This window comes from Theropithecus gelada, chromosome 3, assembly GCF_003255815.1.
Source record: "Theropithecus gelada isolate Dixy chromosome 3, Tgel_1.0, whole genome shotgun sequence".
Lineage (NCBI taxonomy): Eukaryota > Metazoa > Chordata > Mammalia > Primates > Cercopithecidae > Theropithecus > Theropithecus gelada.
Genome location: NC_037670.1, coordinates 62,003,218 through 62,022,822, shown reverse-complemented (window position 1 = coordinate 62,022,822; position 19,605 = coordinate 62,003,218). Strand labels below are relative to the sequence as shown.

Here is a 19,605-nt window from a genome sequence, read left to right as displayed (position 1 = left end):
CCTAATGTAGATATTAAACTTTATCACAGGTATGTATACATAGGAAAAAAACAGTGCATATATATATATACACACACACACATATATGTGTGAATGTATGTATATATATGTATATATGTGTATACACACACACACATACACACACACATATATTCAGTGCTGAGGTTTTAGGCATCCACGGAGGGTCTTGAAACATATCCCCCCGTGAATAAGCGGGGGACTACTATACCTAAAAGGTACTCAAATGCAGTATAGTAGTCAGCATAAAAGCAATGAAAAGTAACACGATGACTTTCCCCTACAGCTCCCCTCCTGTAGTACAGCATGCCTTGGCAATGTGCATCTGCTTGTAACAGTGATAAGATCAGCACCAGGGCCCAGCATTTTGGAAAACTTGTATAGAATTGTTACTAGCCTTATCCAAAGTCAACAGACTACATAGCCAGCAAATTAAATGTTTCACACACAAACCACCTGTCTAACTCACAATTATGGTGGCCCAAAATAACCCGGCTTTATTGGCCAGAAAACACTCACCTCAGCAAAACCCACCAACACTCAAAATAACCTACATGAGATGCTGGGGCTCCAGCCTTAGGGTTTCAGGGTCTGTCCCAGGGACTAGAAGTTGGATGCTGTCCCCTTGCGAGGCAGGGACCCCATTTTCCCCTCCATGTCCTGAAAGGATAGACAGCCACACCCTACCTCTTCCATTCCTCTTATTATAGATACCCTCCTACAACCACATTCTACCAGGGTTTTAAAATTAGGATTATTTTGGTTTTTAAAATGAAGTTTGTTTTCTTTTTCTTTCATATAGAAAGTAAGGAAAACACAAACATTTGGAAAGAAAATAATCACTTATCCCCAAGATAAACATGGTTTATATTAGGTTGGTTTTTTTGGTAGTCTTTTTTTTTTTTTTTTTTTTTTTAAGAAGCTTTTTGGATAAATGTAACAAAATTTCTCAAATGTTTGAAAAAAATCAGATACATTGCCTTTCTATGTTTACGTATGCACTTTGTACTCAACAGATTAAAGACACACTTTTCTCCATCTTTTGTGTCAATTTAAACAATTATGGGTACGGTGACTCGCATCTGTAATCCCAGCACTTTGTGAGGCCGAGGTGGGAGGATGAAATTATCCAGGCATGGCAGAGCATTCCTGTAGTCCTAGCTACTTGAGAGGCTGAGGCAGGAGGATTGGTTGAGCCTGGGAAATCGAGGCTGCAGTGAGCTACGATTGCACGAAAGCACTCCAACCTGGGTGACAGAGCGAGACCCTGTCTCAAAACAAATAAACAACAACAAAAACAACAATACAACCCCCCAAAACAATTACATAACACTGTGCGGATTCGACTGTGGCCTCCAGCAAATCAGTGCTTACAGGCTATGGCTTCTCATCTGTAAAAGAGGGATAAGTATAACAGTATTCATTCACTCAGGAGCTTCACGGAGAGGCGTGATGAGGCAGGGAAAGCCTGACAGAGCCTGGACAGCCGGAGCCTCTGAGTGTGGGCTGTTAGAATGAGTCTGATTGCTGTGATTCCCATCTGTTTTCAGCCTACAGGCTGATACGGCAGGTCCTCCAACATCCTTCATTCAACATCATCTTATTATCCCAGGCTGGGGCCGCTGTCTGTGCAGACTGTACCTTCTCGGCAGGTCTGCATGGGTTTTCTCCGGCTGCACTTCTCCCCTCCCATGTCCCCATACTGAGCACGTTAGGGTCACTGGGGTGTCCAAATTGTCCCCATGTGGGTGAGTATAAGTACACCCGCAATGGGACGGGGGCCAGTCCAGGGCTGGTTTCTACCTTAACCCTTGTGCTGCCATGGTAGGCTGCGGCCACCTGTGACCCTGAACTGGAAAAACTGGGTAAATCATCACATTACTTGCTTTTATTAATCTTTCTTAAATGTACATACAGCTCATACTTATTTCAATGTTTAATATTAGTAGTGTTTGGTTTTTATTTAGAAGTGCTTTGGTTTTTATTTAGAAGTTTTGTGATGTTTTGGTGACCAGAAATATGTGCTAAGAACTTAACTCGTTTTTATCAGTTGGCCTATGGTAAAATTGGTTTCATTATCTGTTGTTCTGCATGAAGCTGCGGTTTCCAAAAACCTATCGATGATGTTAAGAGAGGAGGACTTACTGTATAATCATTCATTAGTGTCCATGATCTTTCGAAACACTGGAAATTAAAGAACAAATGTGATTATGTGGGGGCTGCAGAAACTGCAATCTTAAGGCTTTGGGGAACCTTCCCAGGAATGGGAGAGAACGGGGACGGGGTTGGGGGGGGCCTGAAACACATGGGTTTCTAGGAGGGAGTCCCAGGAAGCTGTGTTTGTAGATCAAACAAGCCTGGTCAGGTGGGGGTGGGTGGGAGGGTGAGGGCTGGCTCTGTTAGCATAAGCGAGTCTGAGCCAGGCAGGGAGGAGTTGGTAAGGGTACCATCTCCCAGTCACCCCGCCACTGTTCCCTCATCCTGCTGTCTGCACTAACTCTACCCAGAAATACAGCCAAGATGATTGCCTTCTATGTGATATTCTCCAGTCCCAATGGGATCTGAAGGTTTTTCTAGTTCTTAGCATTACCCCCTGTGGCCTGTTTTTTGCTAACTGTTCAATCCTCATCTCACCCCTCACAGGGAGCATGTGGTCCTCCATGCCTGTGTAGGGTTGAAATGGAGACATCTGCTCCCGATTTGTCTTGAATAAACCCTCCACAGGCCCTCCCTTCATGATGGGTCCTGCCGTAAGCTCTGCCGGATGCCTCCACGAGTCGATCTGATCTAGTCTTCAGTGCACACGCTTCACTCTGGCTGTCTGACAGCAGTGCCTCCTCCAGGTGTTTTCCAGCACTCCACAGGTCCCTGAGCACATGAACACCAGCCCAGATCTCACAACGAATGGTCTTAACAGGTTGCATTTTCTTCACGGTTATCAAAGCAACCTCTGCAGGAAACTACTTCTTGGGAAGCAAAGGTTCCCACTGGCTTCTCCATCAGTAGCTTACAGAATGTAAGTTCTGCCAAAGCTACTATGTGTAGCTTGATTCACAGAAGGCCTTATCCACTGTCATGGTATTCCACAGAGCATTGCTTCTGATCAAGGAACTCACTTAATCAGACACAAAGGAGTGCAACAATGAGACCGTGCATGTAACTCACTGGTCTTACCATGTTCCCCACTACCTTGAAGCAGCTGGTTTGATAGAACAGTAGACTTTTGAAAACTCAGTTACAGGGTCAGAGAGGTAGCAATACCTTGTAGGGCTGGGGCAATGTTCTCCAGAAGGTGTGTATGCTCTCAATGACGTCCAATATATGGTGCTGTTTCTCCCACAGGGTCCAGGAATCAAGAGGTTAAAAGGGGAGTGGCACCATCATTATCCCTAGCGACCTACTAGCAAAGTGTTTTCTTCATGACTTTTATGTTCTGCTGGCTGAGGGATCTTAGGTCCAGAAGAACAAATGATTCCACCAGGAGGCACAACAATGATTTCACTGAACTGGAAGTTAAGATGCCACATGGTCAGTCTGGGTTCGTCAGGCTTTTGAGTCAACAGGTGAGGAAGGGATTTATGGTGTTGGCTGGGTGACTGACCCAGACTACCCAGGGGAAAATAGACTACTGCTCTAGAATGGAGGTAAGGAACAGTATGGGATGCAGGAGATCCCTTTGGACTTCCCTTAGTAAGCCCTGCAATGAAGGTCAATGGAAACTACCCCGACCCAGTCCAGGTAGTACCACTAATGGCCCAGACCCTTCAGGAATGATGGTTTGCATCACAACACCAGTTAAAGAACCACAACCAGCTGAGGTGCTTGCTGAAGGCAAGGGGAATACAGAATGGGTAGAAGACATTAGAAACATCAGCTGTGATGTGACCAGTTACAGAAATGAAAACAGTAATTGTCAATGAGTATTTCCTTCTCATTTTGTTAAGAATATGTTTGTATGTGTGTGTGTATACATATATGTGTATATATATAAATACCTTTATTTTCTTTCCTCTTATTCCCTTAACATGGGACATAAGCGACTTGTATAGCAGTGTCTAATTATTGATAATTTTATATCATAGTATTTTAAGTTACAGGATATCAGGAGAGAGTAAACATCAACTCAAGGACTTTACCTTCTCTTCTGGGAAGGCATGAGTGCATTTTCAGTTGTATACAGGACAGCGGTGTCATGCCAGTTGGAATTGTGACCTTGTTTTGTCTTTCTCTGGAAATTATGATTTAAAGATGTGCACATAGGTGGCGAGGTGGCAAGGGGTGAACCTGCAATGGCTAAGCAAGGGGTGTTCGGATACCTGGTGAAACTATTTCTGGGCGTGTCTGTGAGGTTGTTTACCGGAGAGATCAGCATTTGAATTGACAGACAGTAAGGAAGATGTGCCCTCATCACTGTGGATAGGCATCCTATCTGCTGAAGGTCTGAACAGAATAAAAAGGCAGGGAAGGGTGAATGTGTTCTCTGTGTTTGAGCTGGGACACCCATCTCCTGTGCTTGAGCATCAGAGCTCCTGGTTCTAGGACCTTGAGACTTGGATAGAATTTCATCACCAGCTTTCTGGGGTCTCCAGCTTACAGACGGCGAATGGTCAAACTTCTTGGTTTCTATAATTACACAAGCCCATCCCTATAAAAAAAAAAATCTCTCCCCGCCATAGACACACACACACACACACACACACACACACACACACACACACACACTCATAAATATATCCTATTGGTCTGTGTCTCTGGAGAAGCCTGACTAATAGAGATTCTGAAATAAATATTCCATTAGGGCTAAACTGTAAGGAGGGTTAAAATAGGCCTAATTTTAAGAAAATCTTCATTATCTTTCTAATGCTTTGAATTTGTTCAGAAAATAAAACATATATTTAGCCATGGTCTAATTATTCATTACTTTAAGTCTACAAAATGAGCTTTCCCAGGATGCAACCCTGACGGCAGATCCAGTGTGGATGTTTGCTGCAGTAAAACCCAGTTCATGGCTCTCTCTCTCTCTCTCTCTCTCTCTAATTTGTGTCTGTGAGAAGTGGCAGGAGATACATCCAAGGAAACTTGCTTGAAGGTGCAGCTGCTTCCCCAAAGCCTCCAAAATCCCAAGCTCTGGGTCATCCCCTGAGTCACAGCATGACTGCAGGGCAAAGGCTTAAGTCAGAGCCATGGTGTCCCGGTGCTCAGCTGGCCTGCTGAGACTTGGAGAGAGGCTTCCAATTAACACTGCTGGTTTCTCTGAAGCAGCCAACGAGTGGCCACTCCAAGTGTCTCAACTAAACTGGACCAGTTTAAGACCAGCCACACTGGCTGAAGCATTCCCAGACAACATCACGGCTTATTTACTTGTGTGTTTCATCATCACATGGAAACGTGGGCACTTGCTGATCTGCAGGGGCTGGAGGAGAAAATGATCTTTCCCTTGTCAGCCAGGGGCATGGCTCAACGTGCCATCTGAGGCAGTTCTCAGCCTGCCATCTCAGGAGTCGTGCCTGCCAGCGTCAGGGACTGTGTCTGCAGGGGGTAGCATGAGCAAGCCTGCTAGTCCCGGCTCGGCTATCCTGGAAGAGGCCCTGAGACACCCGTGGAGAGCGCTGGGGCACACACCGGAGCAAGCACAGTGAAGTCCTGAGTCTTTGACGTGCATTTGCTCAGGACTCCAACCCAGCAGCCCCGGAAACAGTGAGAGGCGCTCTGCGCAGCAGGGCAGGCACTTCATTTTTACAAGCTGTAGGGGGCACATTTTCAGCACTCTCTCAAAGGCAAAACACACAGTTCTTCAATTTCCTCAGAAAAAGGAAGAAGACAGAAATTGCTCTGCATCACTTATGTGAGTGTATGAGGTAGAAAATTAAACATTTTCTTTCTCACTTTTTTTTAAAGATGGAGTCTCACTCTGTTACTCAGGCTGGAGTGCACTGGTGCAATCTTGGCTCACTGCAACCTCCACCTCCCAGGTTCAAGCAATTCTCCCGCCTCAGCCTCCCGAGTAGCTGGGATTACAGGCACCCACCACCTCGGCCAGCTAACTTTTGTATTTCTAGTAGAGACGGGGTTTTGCCATGTTGGCCAGGCTGGTTTTGAACTCCTGACCTCAGGTGATCCGCCCGCCTCGGCCTCTCAAAATGCTGGGATTACAGGCATAAGCCACTGCGTCCGGCCTAACATTTTCTTTAAGGGTTGTGTATTTGACAACACAATCCTTATATTTTTCTGACTTTTTAAAAATGAGGGTTTGAATGACTTCATTTCTCCAGTTTGACTGATCAGGGAACCTGCACCAATCCATCTACAGAGGTCTGTGGACAGCAGCAGGAGGCAGGCTGAGGGCCAGGTGTGGCCCCATGAGGACCCTGAGGAAACCTGGCGCCTACATGTGTCTGTAAGAAGCAGCTAGTATGCATCCCACACTTCCTTTCATGCAGTAAAACTGGTGTTGCCTTATCTCTAACTTTTTTAAAAAAGAAGAAATCAAGATTTTAATGCACAATCTTCTACATTTTAAATTGTGGCTATTTTCATAATAATCAGGATCTGCTGACTCCAACCCAGCAGCCCCTGAAACAGTTCTAAATATTCTACGTGTATTTGCATGTGTAATTCTCAAAAGCACTTTTTCTTTCAATATGAAGAAACTCAGGTACAGAGAAGTTAAGCAAGTTGCCTGAAATCACCCAGTAACAGACCCAAGCCCTGAGTCCATGCAGCCTAGCTTTAGCCCCATGCTATGTACTTCTCTGGACAGTGCAGGACAGTCAGCACCCTTTCTGCCCCATCCCCTTTGTGGAGCAACCTGGTTGTCTGGGAGATGAACCCTGATTATCCAATCGAACATGGTAATCCTGTCCTCCTCCCTGACAATTGATCAGTGCATTCTGGCCTAGGTCAATAGGTGTGTGGCACTCCCTCAGCTACTGTGATTGGTTCAGGAACTCACATATGGCTGATTTGGGGTAAGTGAGCTGAACCAACCCCTATAGGTGCAGTATAGGATCCCATATATATCTCTGTGCATTAACTCAGCTTGAGTGGCTTTTTTTTTTCAGGCAAAGATAAGCTGATTCACCAGCAATCCCACTTCTAGGTATATATCCCCAAGAAATGAAAGCAGAGTCTCAGATAATTGCATACCTGTGTTCACTGCAGCATCATTCACAATAACCACGAGGTGGAAACAACTTAAATGCCCATTGACAATGGATGGATGAAGAAAATGTGGTCTATACACATATTTGACAGATATTTAGCCTTAAAAGGGAAGGGAATTCTGTTATATGCTACGATACGGATGAACTTCGAGGAAATTGTGCTAAGTGAAATAAGCCAGTTGCAAAAAGACAAACAGGCAAAGGGGAGTTGCTGTTCAGTGAGTAGAGAGTATGAGATTTGCAGGACGATGAGGTCCTGAAGATCTGTTTCACAGCATTGTGAATATACTTAAATCTACTGAAGTATGCATTTGAAAATGGAAGGAATGGGACATCTTATATTATTTTTTTTAAATCACAATTTAAAAAAGCATACTGATGCAGCAGCTTATTCAAACAATTTGCCTGGGTTGAGCAAAACAAGCCTAAGTGAAACACAGAGGCTGCCAGGCCTGAGCACAGTCTCCTGGGCCCTGCTGCCTGGAAAGGATGCAGCGCGGTCTGTGGTGACGGGTTCACACTCAGGCTCATTTTCCTCATTTTTCTCTCTATTAGCTGGGAGAAACCAGGGAAAATATGGCAAGCTTTCAGACAGATAGAATTCATTACATTACAACTGTGTGAATAACACTGATTTCAGGAGGAACATTTAGAAGTCGGTCCATAGAAAACACCTTCACAGTATTCTAACAAGCACACAGAGGACAGAAAAAAACAAGTGTTAGCTGATTATGGATTGTCTCCCAAGTGCCAATATTTCAGAGGTAGGTAAGACACAAGACAGGTTTTTTGTGTGTGTGTGTGTCTGTGTGTGTGTGTCTAAGTGTGCACATGCATTCACAAATGCTTGAAAGACCTAAGTGAAGGCTGAACAGTGCCTGGGGAAATGGGGAGGAGGAAGAGAAACAGGAACACTTGATTTCAGGATTGTGCAGAGAATTGCGGCCCTCACTCATCCACAGGGTTCTTGGCTTTGCTGTGCCTGGGGCTGTGGTATTCAGAAGCAAGTTCAGAAGTCTTACCAGAGCTTCAGCTGCTCCATAAACTGTGGGGGCAAGGAGGAAATTCAAAGTCAGGGCAGAGGTCGAATGCGCGCAGGAATGGTGGTTCACATACAGTGTTGGGCCGGTGTGGGCTGCGGCCAGCTTTGGGCAAAATCAGCACAGTTGGCCAGAAAGGTGGCAGGGCCCAGGCATCCAACAGGGCCAAGCCCTGGAGTCAGAGTCCGGGTCTCCCCTGTGCATCCGCCTGGGAACAACAGAAGCTCTCCAGCCTCTGTCGTCATCAGCACACAGGCTAATGCACACCAGGTGCTATGCGCTGAACCGTGTTCCCTAAAAATTCATATGTTGAAGTCAGAACCTCCAGTACTTCGGAATGTATCCTTATTAGGATAAGGTCTTTTAAATGATGTTTAAGTTAAAATGAAGCCATTAGGGTGGAGGCCTCATCCAACAGGACTGGTGTCCTAATAAGAAGAGAATGTTAGGACACAGACACACAAGGGAAGACCCGGGGATAAGGCAGCCATCTGCAAGTCAAGGAGAGAGGCCTCAGGAGAAACCAGATCTCGGACTTACGGCCTCCAGGACAGTGAGAGGATAAATTTCCACCCAGTCTGTGGTATGATATCATGGCAGCCCTAGCAGACTAACGCATCAGTGCACTGTGTTGCTGTGATGAAAATATTAAAGTAATTGAAGTCCAGGACAGTGTCTGCGGCTTGAGAGGCCCACACATGGTGACTGTCTCAGTCTCTGTGAGGTCCTCTGATCTCGCTTCCTCTGGAGTCAAGCCCCTCCTTCCTGGTATTTTTGTGCAGCCCCATACTTGCTGTCAGCTGTGGGTTCAGGGGGGCTTGCACATGAGAGATCCTCCCACAAAGCTCAAACAGCACGCGCCACCTCCTCTGCTTTCTCCTTCCTCTGTGGACACAGGGAATGGCTTCCTGGGGAGATCCGAGCAGGGTTAGAGCCTTGTAGCCCTCTCCACAGACTAACAGGACACAGAGTAGGGAGGAGGGATAGTGAAAGTTAAGCAGGTGCTTGGGACCAGACCTGCAAGGTTCAAGTCCTGGCTTAAATATTAACTTGCTTTTGGTCACAGACAAGTTTCTTATTGTCTCTGTGCTGCCGTTTTCTTATTTGTAAAATGAGGATGATAACAATAGCAGTGACCTCATACGGCTGTGGTATAGATTAAAGGGTTACTCCAGGAAAAGTGCATGGGAAGGGGGTGCCACTTTAGCCATCATCACTTCCTGCCCCAACCCCACTGGCAGCACATCTATGAAGACTAAGACCCCTGCCCCTCCATGGGCTGAGCCTTCCTGTAGTCCCACTATGCAGCCTGCACCCAAGCAGAGGCCGCCTCCTTCATGGCAAGGTGCCTCCTGGCTAATAAATAGCCGGATGGAGGCAGACATAAGTGCAAGGGCAGAGATGAAAGATAAGGTTTGAGTTTACTAACATGGTTGATTTGGATTTCTGCCCTATCTAACTATGGAAGACTATCCATTTAAACAATTAACTGGCCATATTCGCTTTAATCTTTAAATCTCTTCCAAGTCATAAATTAGGCACCAAAGAAGAGGCCTGATAATAATTTCTGGGAGGGCAAAGTGGACAAGTTCAGAATCCTTGCAAAACCTACCAGTGACTGAAGAACCAGGTTCAGAGATATATTGTGTGTGGGGTGGGGTGGGGGTGGGGGAGCATACTGGCAGCAACAAGCTAAAAAAGGCGCATACTGTTCTTAGCCTCATATCTTAATACACGTGCAGGCACACACACACACAGTGTATACACATGGATGTATGAGTGCACACATGTTATGTATGTATATTTGCACATAAGTTACAAATGTATATAGATGTGCATGTATGCATGAATATATACATACATGAATATGTATACCATCTGTAGGCCTATATGCATGCATGTGTATATATACATACATATTTTGTATAGATGTTTAAGATACACTATGTGTGCACATGTATTGTGTGGGTATGCATACATGCACTGTATATGCACATGTACATGAGTCTATATATGCATGCACCATGGGTGCACATCCATGTATGCACATGTATGTGTGCATGTATACACATACACACACATCCCTTTTTAGACCTACCAGTCACACTGTAACAGTAGAAGGGGAGTCAGCCATCTGAGCACAGACCCTTCTTAGCTACGTGATCTTAGGCAAGTCACTGGACTCTTGACTCACTTTCCCCTCTTTGTAAATGAGAGTACTCAATCCTATAATTACAGTCGCTAAATTGTTGTATGACTAGTTGCAACATAATATTGGCATAAATGCAGCAAAGCCTCAATGTTAACTTCTTGTATGTTTCTTTCCATTCCCTTCAACGCTGTCCATCAATGGGATAATCAGGGTTCCCCCTGGTGGCTGAAATGTGCAGGTAAAAGTCATCCAAGAAGCTCGTCTTAAATAAGCAGTCCCTTCGGCTGCTCTCTAACCTGGCAGAGAGGGAGTGAGGGTCAGTGGGCAGCTGGCCACTGCTGCAGTGGAGCCCAGGACAGATGCTGCCCTGGTGCCTGCCGCTGCCTAGCCCCAGCCAGGCAGCTGACTAGAGCCAGCAATCCTGGTCGGCAGTTCTCAAGACAGCCTGGCGCGGCAGAGGAGGTGGGCTGACCCCGTCTCAGCTACTTTTGGTAAACATGGTTTAAATAACACACTCATGCTTCTTTGGTAGAAGAAAATTAAGTGGAGAAATTACCTTTGTTTCCTCTTGAAAACTTGGATGAGGGAGAAATAGTTCCAAAGGTTGTATGTGCACTCACATCCCCACATTTTCACTTCACAAAGGATGCATTCAGATGACTATTAAAATGCTGTGACCAGCTTTCTTTCTCCTCAGATCAATACAAAGCTTTATCATTAGGGTCATCAATTTTAACACTTAATGTTCTCCATTTAAACAATTTCCCAATTAGCTAGAATGGAGTTTTACTTCTCAATTAATTTAGGATTTGTTATTAAAAGCTATATTTTGCTAACTTGCCCATTCGATTTACAGTACTGTCAAAAAGTAATATATATAGTTGTGTGCATGTCTTATGCATATATACACATATACATACACATACTTGCACAGGTTAAAAATGATGACAAAGGGATGGAAGGAAACTTGAGGGTGATGGATGTGTTTATTCTTTCGATGGTGAGTGATGGTTTCATGGTGAATACAAGTGTCAAAACTGATTATATTATATACTTTCTTTGTACATATGCAGTTTTTTGCGTGTGAGTTATACTCCTACAAAGCTGTGAAATATAAAAAATAGCATAAAACCCAGAAATCCCCATCAATGTTCTTCCTACACTTCACCTTGCAATATTAAATGGAGACTTGTAATTTTCCTACTAGAAGCTCGTCTCAATTTATAACCATTTACTATTATTTTATATTTATTGAACTTAAGTAACTTAGTCTTCACATGTAAGGTTTCTGCTATGGAGCCTGAAGACTCCAAATGTAGGCCACTTGTGCAGTGAGTGACAGTTCCAGCTCATCAAAATGTCGCCCTCGGCCTGATCGCACCCAGTCCTCACTAATATGACAATGACAATGTAAAGGGGCAGAATGGAGCCAGCAGACATGAAAGGGAATCTGCCTTCCAGGGCATTCCCTGCACAGCCCTGTCAATACACCACTGTGGGTGCAGATTTGGGGTTTGCCCATATGAAAGACCAAGTGGGAGAGAAACGATTGAGAGAGAAGGGCCAAGTGAAGGGTGCAGGGATGAGGCAGAAACAGGCCAGCGATACAAATATGCTTACTTCTACCACCAACTACACTTCTCTTGTTGGAACAGCAGCTCTGTAAGTTTGTGCATCTGCCTCTCTGGTCCTCTCAGGGTCCTGACAATAGGACATAATCACTTTCCCTTTAAATTTCTTGTTGGAAAAACATGAGCCTGAAAATATTGGATTCTCAGCCTGGGTGTCAGCTGTGGGATTGGTGGGCTCCGTGGCGCATGGCAAGTGCCGGCCTGTGCTCAGGGAGCACCTGCTGCCAAGCTATGCTCATGGCTTACTTGAAGGATGTGAGTCCTTTGGGAAGGCTCTTTAGACATGCCAGGAAGAACCAGAATTTCAAGCCAAATCTGACTTTTAATACTGGCAACTTTACCTGGCAGAGAGGATGCGTGTGTGGGCTAGACATGGCAATCTGCCATCCATTTCCATCCTGTGGTTGATGATTTGTATGATTCAGGATGTCTTTATATTCCTCCCTACCACTTCTTATTCACACAAAACATACAGGGAAACGATGCATCCGCTCTTTAAATCTTGTCCCTTATGGGCCAAAGAAGAAAGTACGATAGATATTGGCTATTCCATTTGTGTTCGGGTTTTATGTTTTGGTTATTTTTTCTCCTCACTTCCTGCCCTGAAGCCCTGTAGCAGATTTATCAACCAGGAAACAGTGTGTCCAGTCTAAATAATCTCAATAGATCTAATCTCTTTTGGGGGGGTGGGTCTTTTTTCCCTTTACTGAAAAATACACTCAGAGCCTTCTTTTACGCAGCTTCGTTCACAGTAATAAAAATTTGTCATTTTCTTAATAAGAAGGAAAAAGAAGGGCTATAATACAAAGCCTTTAAGGGTAAAATCAACACAGAAGTAACAGTAAATTTAAATCACAAAGCTTCCAGCAAAGGGAGTTATTCGACAAAAGGGTTACCAATTATGTGTTGCTATTGGTGACAAATAAAGCAAAGAAACCAAAAATATACAGATAACTCCTGAGCTTCATTTTATTTAATACTTGAACCTCTGTCTTCACTGAAGTGTTTGAAGTTTGCTTGTTGTCATTTTACCATGGTGACTAATAAGGTGCAAAAGCTATTTTGGGTTTTTCTCCTGCTCCACATTCCCTGGGTATGAAGGATGAAACAGTTAACACACACACACACACACACACACACACACACACAATTCAAAGAAGCTGGAGGAAGCAAGTGCTCTGTATGTGGATTAATTTCTCGGTCTGGATAATCTGTAAGTGGTTGTGATTATTCAAGACATCTTGAATACTTGTTTGAAAGGCCCTCACTTTCTCTTGTAATTTTTGGAAGATGTACTCTTATGCCTATGGCAGAAAAGTTTGTTTTGTTATGGGAAATGTTAGTCTGCACGTGGAAACGTTTTGAATCACATTACATGAGCTATGGAAGTCGTGAACAAACTGTACCATATTATGGATCCAAATTAGCATGAAAACTGTGAAAATTAGCAGTTGATAGGCATCACAAACACAGATGCGATGTGTGATTGATTATAATGGGTGCTAAAATAAAATGTCAGTGAGTAAACAGTTTTAAGATTTTTCCAAATTGTTTCATCTGTAGAACTAGGAGCATTTATTTACAAGTAAATGATTTTAGAATCATATGAAAAGGTCAAAAGTATTGGTGAAGTGAGATGGCAAACATTATCATATAAACTAGCTTGCATTTTAGAAATCACAGCATGCTCAATTGTCCACTGGCAACACAGTCTCCAGGGTGAAACTAAGAATCTAAGCCAACTATAGTTGAAAAACAATGCACAGTTTTTCTTTTACCTTAGCACTTGCTACAGAATTGGTATTCCCAAGGGATTATTCATGCTATCAACTTGTCTGCATGTCTCTAGTTAGAAAACGTGAGCTACCATCTTTTGTGGATAGGGTGTATGACATGATGGAAAAAAGAAACAGACATGGCTCATAAGGAGAAGAAATGACCTGCAATAAGGGATAGGTTCTGAGCTGAGTCAGAAATGAGAAACTTTCTGAAATGCAAGTGCTTTGGGAAAAAATGTTTCACCTAATTAATTAGTCTGATTCTTAGAAGGCTCTAATGCCAGCACAGTGACAAGTTACATGTAAATCTACAAAACTTGTTCATCAAATGGCCCTTGATTCTATACAACATCTATCAGGCCATCTCTCATGGAGATCACTAGAGTATTGTCAAAGATCGACCACTCACGTCTTTGGCTAACTTTATGATCAAGTAAATTGGGAGTGCCATGTTCAAATTCTATTCACCCCATGTAAGCTGACTTAGCCCTATTGCCTTTGTTTTTCCCCACCACATACCTCTGTCCCCTATTTTTACTCGAGTTTGATATACTTACTGCATCATATTTTCTGCCTCTTGAACCAATAATTCTATGAGCAGTATCACTTTCCCCTGTTCCAAGGATTTGCCTAGAGATTTTCTGTGCCCATCTTTCTTCAGCATAATAGTTACTTCTTACACAAATGCTTATTGCTGTAATTATATACAATCTTCTACAATCTTTAAGTCTGGGACATAAATCCTAATGCTTTCTCCAACATTCAGGTAAACATTACCTTTTCTTGTTTAGACTTTCCCCACTTAATGATTTGAGGTCAAATGACTGCTACTTATCAGACAAAAGTCCTTTATTTCAATGAAAAACTAACTTGTTCTATGCTTCATTGTGAGTAATTTCTGTAACTTTCTGGTTTTTTCACCAATACATAGCACTTACATATAGCTTTGACTTATATTTCTTTATTATTAATACCAATGTAAGCTGTGATAATTCCTTCATTAGTCATAGCTAACATTTCATTGTGATCAGCCTGGCAACAGTCCTACATGTCAGGAATACTTACTGATTCTTTTTTTTTTTTTTTAACTTTGAGCAATAACATTTAAAAACATCTTTTAGAGAGAAATATGACAAGCTTCAAATGCATCTGCATAATAAAAGTTAATCAAAGCAAGCAAGAACTAGTTGTCTTTTTATCTAAACCTTGAATTTTAACATATGACTATTTTTACCTACTCTGCCTGTCTTGGGACAATGCAGCTGAGGTGACTAGCTCTTCGTAACTGGGTGAGTTTGTGCCACTGCAGAGGGATCTCACACTCAAAGAGGAGCCGGCAGCACCTCCGCACAGATGTGGTGGTCACACCCTCTGGTATCTTTATCACATGTACAACCCTTGGGACTAGTACTTATCAAATGGAACCATCTTTACTTCTTTTCATGTGCCTGGGGAGCCACAGGTAGTAAAATCCAAGGCCAGAGGTCATGTGCTTGTTATTCACTCTTATAGCCCACAAAACTGGTGTAATACTTAGCATCCGGTAAGTACTGTGTCACTGTTTAGTGAATAAATGGGTGAAGAAATGAACAGAATAATGCATAGAATAGAATAATGAAGAGAATCATAATATAGAATAATGAATAGAACACTCTTCTTCTCCTGCTTTTTTCTTTTTAGTGAACTATGTAAAATGGCGAAGTACACAGTAATGGGAAAACCTCAAAAACACAAAAACATTGGGTCCTATGTATCATTGAATGGATAGTATATATAAGTTGTGAGTTCCTACTAACTATATTTATAGTTCATGTTTTTAGGCACTTAGTTTTATCAGGTAGACAGAAAGTTTCAGTTCTATCCAAATTGACTATACTGGTCAATTTATGGACACAATCTAGTTTTAAGAAAAATGAGCAATAAAATCTGGAATTGAATATCCAATAAGAAAAATACGAGTTAATAATGAATTAAAATAAAGCAGAGTTCTTCACAGGAACATTTCCAAGTATCAGTGAATTCCAGACAGGGGAATATTATCAACCTGAAATTTGCATATAAAAGTCTTCACCTCCTTCAAAAAAATATAAACCTCAGTCAAACAAATCTCTGTTATTATGCATTTATATGTAAATCCCAAAGGAAGAAAATTGTGGGTGTACAATGAGCCCTTTCATCCTGAAAGGAGGAAGAACAACAGGAAAATCAGAGCCAGGGCAGAAGAGACACTGGGAAAGGTCCGAGGTCAGGAAGAGGCCCGTCCATCAGAAGCGCTTGGCCTGAGTAGGGAATGATGCACAGCAATAAACTGTGGGGGAAAATAAATGGCAAAATGTGAACGCACACTTGCGGTGAAATAAATATTTGCCATTATCATTCATCTTCCAGCCCCTGGAGATTTAACACTGCATAGCAAGCCAAAGCATATTGTTATTGTTTTCTTCCTTTCCATTTAGTCTTTTTGTATGCCAGCTGTGGAAAGGGCTTATTGACCCAACAGATACGATTCTGTCTCCTGTAAGAACCATATCATAAGCATTACTTCCCTCATGGTTAGTCTTTCAGGTTGTCACATAAAATGATTTGCATCTGATATGAAACCTAAGGTCCTCACAAGCAGAGACACGAAGCAGCTGGTAGGCAAAAGTCATGTATTTCTTACCTCTTGAAAAAAAGTCTAAGTTACTTGTAAAACTCCAGAGGAAAACAGACAATATGGCTTTGTGAAGCCCTCAGTTTCAGATCAGTATATCCCATCTTGATAATGGTGACACTGGGCAGGCCCCACATATAAACTTAGAGAATACTGGTTGATTTACTGAATTAGAGATGGACATCTACTGCAAGTACCTGTGGAGCAAACTCCTCTTGAGTGCTGCTGTTTTTTCTAGTGGGAGACTGACCCGCGGTGCAAAGGGCTATTACATGAGAGTAGCTTTAAATCTCAGAAGGCCTTGGGAGAGAGGGATTAAAATAAAGAAGGGCCATGCCTGAGTGCACATTATCACCTAAAACCTCCTAAGACAGTTTAGAAGACTATTGTCATAAGGGAATGCCTGAGTCAGAATCTCTATTTACTTCTTAACTAGTAAAACAAGGAAATGATATTTAATAACATCTTCAAACCATTCTTGAAAAATCAAGATGTTTATGCCTTATTTCTGGGAAGGACTTAAATTTACATAAACCCAAAAAGAAGTTCTTAAACATGGTTTTTATGCCTAACCTGAGTTCATGCTACAAGTTAAAGCTCCAGGAAACAAGATACAGTTGTGTTTATTTGCATCAGCTTAGGGCTTGAGCACTGACTCATGAAAATCAACGAAATCTGTTCTCAGGTTTCTTAACTAAATAATTTTACTTCTTTTCACCATTTCTATTCATATTTGTTACTACTTTGGAGTGGTATGTTGATAAATGGTTACTAACCAGCTCTTCGGAGGAAAAAGTTATAAATAGTTATAATCAGTTTTACTTATATAAAGGATAAGTAGCACAAAATTTATAGGTAATAAAATGCACAATACTATTTTTTATGAATTCTGTATTACCAGTTGATTCTCATAGAATGCTTTCATTAATTTTTCCTAGATTCTTTAATCTGTAGCCAGTCAATTATTACTGTTAACAAACAAGTATAACTTCAACATGATGGCATCAGACAGTAAGATGAAAATAAAACCAGAAAGATGTATGTTGGAATTTTACTCATCTGTCAATCCCATGAATGACTTGGCTGAATTGATCATGGTTTTTGGAAAATGGAGGTACAATTCAATTTTTTCTGCTATTCACAATGTATTGGCTACAGATATGACATACTTTTCCATTTAATCTGCATTATTACATTTCCCAATCACTGTCTTACATCTAGACAATTAACAAGACCAATCAATACCTGATTTATAACATTTGCTAATTCCTATGCTATAAATAGTTTTTTGATGGTTTATTTCCTGCTATTGACATCAGTCACTGCGGTGCTGGGAAGAGATGTGCAGTAGTGCACTGTGATACATTTTTACTATTCTATAGCATTGAATCCTACAGATCTGATATATGTAAACAACCTCAACAACATCGAAATAGTAATGAAATGTACTAAAATAATTAGGAGGTGATGAGTTTTTAGTATTTGATACCTCTGTTTTTAATATTATTTATTTAATTGTATGTCTGTATAATTTACTTTTTAATAGTGGGTCTGTTCAGCCATTGGTTTGCAAAATTCCTGAAATTTTAACAATCTGCTTTTATGAGCTGGCAAAGTGCTGTTCTGTTCCATTGAGTTGTCACTAAGTTCTTTAATTCTCTCTCAAGTTAGGGACATTGTACCTTGTAAATAAAAGACTAAGAAGTAATTAGCAAAAAGAAATAGGCTCATAAGGTTTTTTTAAAAAAGCTATATATAGAGCTATTGTGATTCTCACTACTTCTAAGCTGCATCCAATCTGTAGTCTACGTTGGGTTGATTTAATGGTTTTCAGGGTACAATAATAACAGGCTAAAAGTTCAGTTCTGTATTTTTCTAATGTACTTTTGAGTAGGGACAGATTCTGCTCCCACAGTTGACGATTTCCTTCCATTTTATGAAAAGGCCCGTTTGCTCACGACCCACTTCCTGTTTTCCTGGATGCCATGCCTGTCCCGTGGCAGCAGGAACAGCTGTGTGGCTGGCTCTCCTGCCAGGGAAGGAAAGTGGCAAATAAACACCAGCCAAGGGCAAGAATGCTTCCCAGGGCTTGCTCTGAGCGCCACACCTGTAGCGTTTCACAGGTGATTCCCACGACAAACAGGACGCACAGAACTGTGGTTGTGTCACAAGCTTAGAATTAACTGCTTTGTTTTGAAATAGGAAAAGTACTTAGTTTGGGCTCAAATTTGAGAAAAAGGCATTAGGAGACTCTAATGAGGACTGGTCCCAATCTAAGGGGCATCAGCCAAATTCCTGTCCTACCTTCTCCAGTTCCATGCCCTCTGCTCAAGCAGCACATGGCTGTTCACCAAGCCAGCAGCCCTTAGTGAGCATCTGGTCCCCAAATGTAGAGATAGGATTATAGCCACCAAATATTTCCAGCTGTGTCACAAGTATTTCTAGATTCACAGCTCCTCTGCTGGATCACTTGCTTACAATATAAATCATCATTCTTCTTATTTTTGCTTTGATCAAACTCAAGATACTCTCTTCTAATTCAAAATAGAGAGTTCATTCCTCTCATTTTATTTCCCTGTTTTAGAGTTTCCTTAAAGTTCTTTAGAATTGGACACTTGGTCACAAATTTAAAATCAATTAGCTAGAAATAGTATCCCTTGTTGGGGGGTCGCTTAGAACAGGAGACAATGACCTATCTTCCCTTTATGCCTTTTGATCTTTTGTCAATTACCCTGTAAATGTATGCCCAAGGAAAGATTTATTTGCTCAAGCCTGTTGTAGAAAAATGTGTAAGAAAATGACAGTCACTGAATATTTTCATTTTAAAAATGTAAAGTAAATAGGGAATCTGTAATTTGAGCTCCATATGCATTGATCTTTAAATCTCCAAGGTCTGCTAATTGAAATAGATAATTCATAACTTGTTAATAGCCTAATTATAATCGGCACTGCAAATCTTGTAAATAAACAATTCAATGCACTAAGGGAATAGGCTCCATTATGGTGATTCACAATGAAGGTTCAACTGAAATCAAATGTTGGCAGAAAGCAAGCTGATTAGAAAGTTATGAGGAAACATCCACATACACACAACTGTATTAGTTTAGACACGCACATAAAAGCATCTATGTACATGATTAGATATCTAAAGTTTAATGCAAAATCTTATT

The 19,605-nt window shown here is 41.9% G+C and overlaps 1 protein-coding gene across 8 annotated transcripts in view; it reads right to left on the bottom strand.

Annotated features, from left to right (window-relative positions):
- Window positions 1-19,605, bottom strand: part of COBL (cordon-bleu WH2 repeat protein) — a 300,338-nt gene that overhangs the window by 41,832 nt on the left and 238,901 nt on the right. Inside the window, exon 8 of one of the 8 annotated variants that reach the window (XM_025380661.1) lies at window positions 7,157-8,226. The exons of 6 other annotated variants lie outside the window; for them this stretch is intronic. In XM_025380661.1, coding sequence (XP_025236446.1) covers window positions 7,940-8,226 — 287 coding nt within the window. In that variant the 3' untranslated portion in view covers window positions 7,157-7,939. Of the gene's footprint in view, window positions 1-7,156; window positions 8,227-13,555; window positions 16,091-19,605 lie in introns of those variants that run through there. One more of the 8 variants, XM_025380662.1, reaches the window with a different exon arrangement.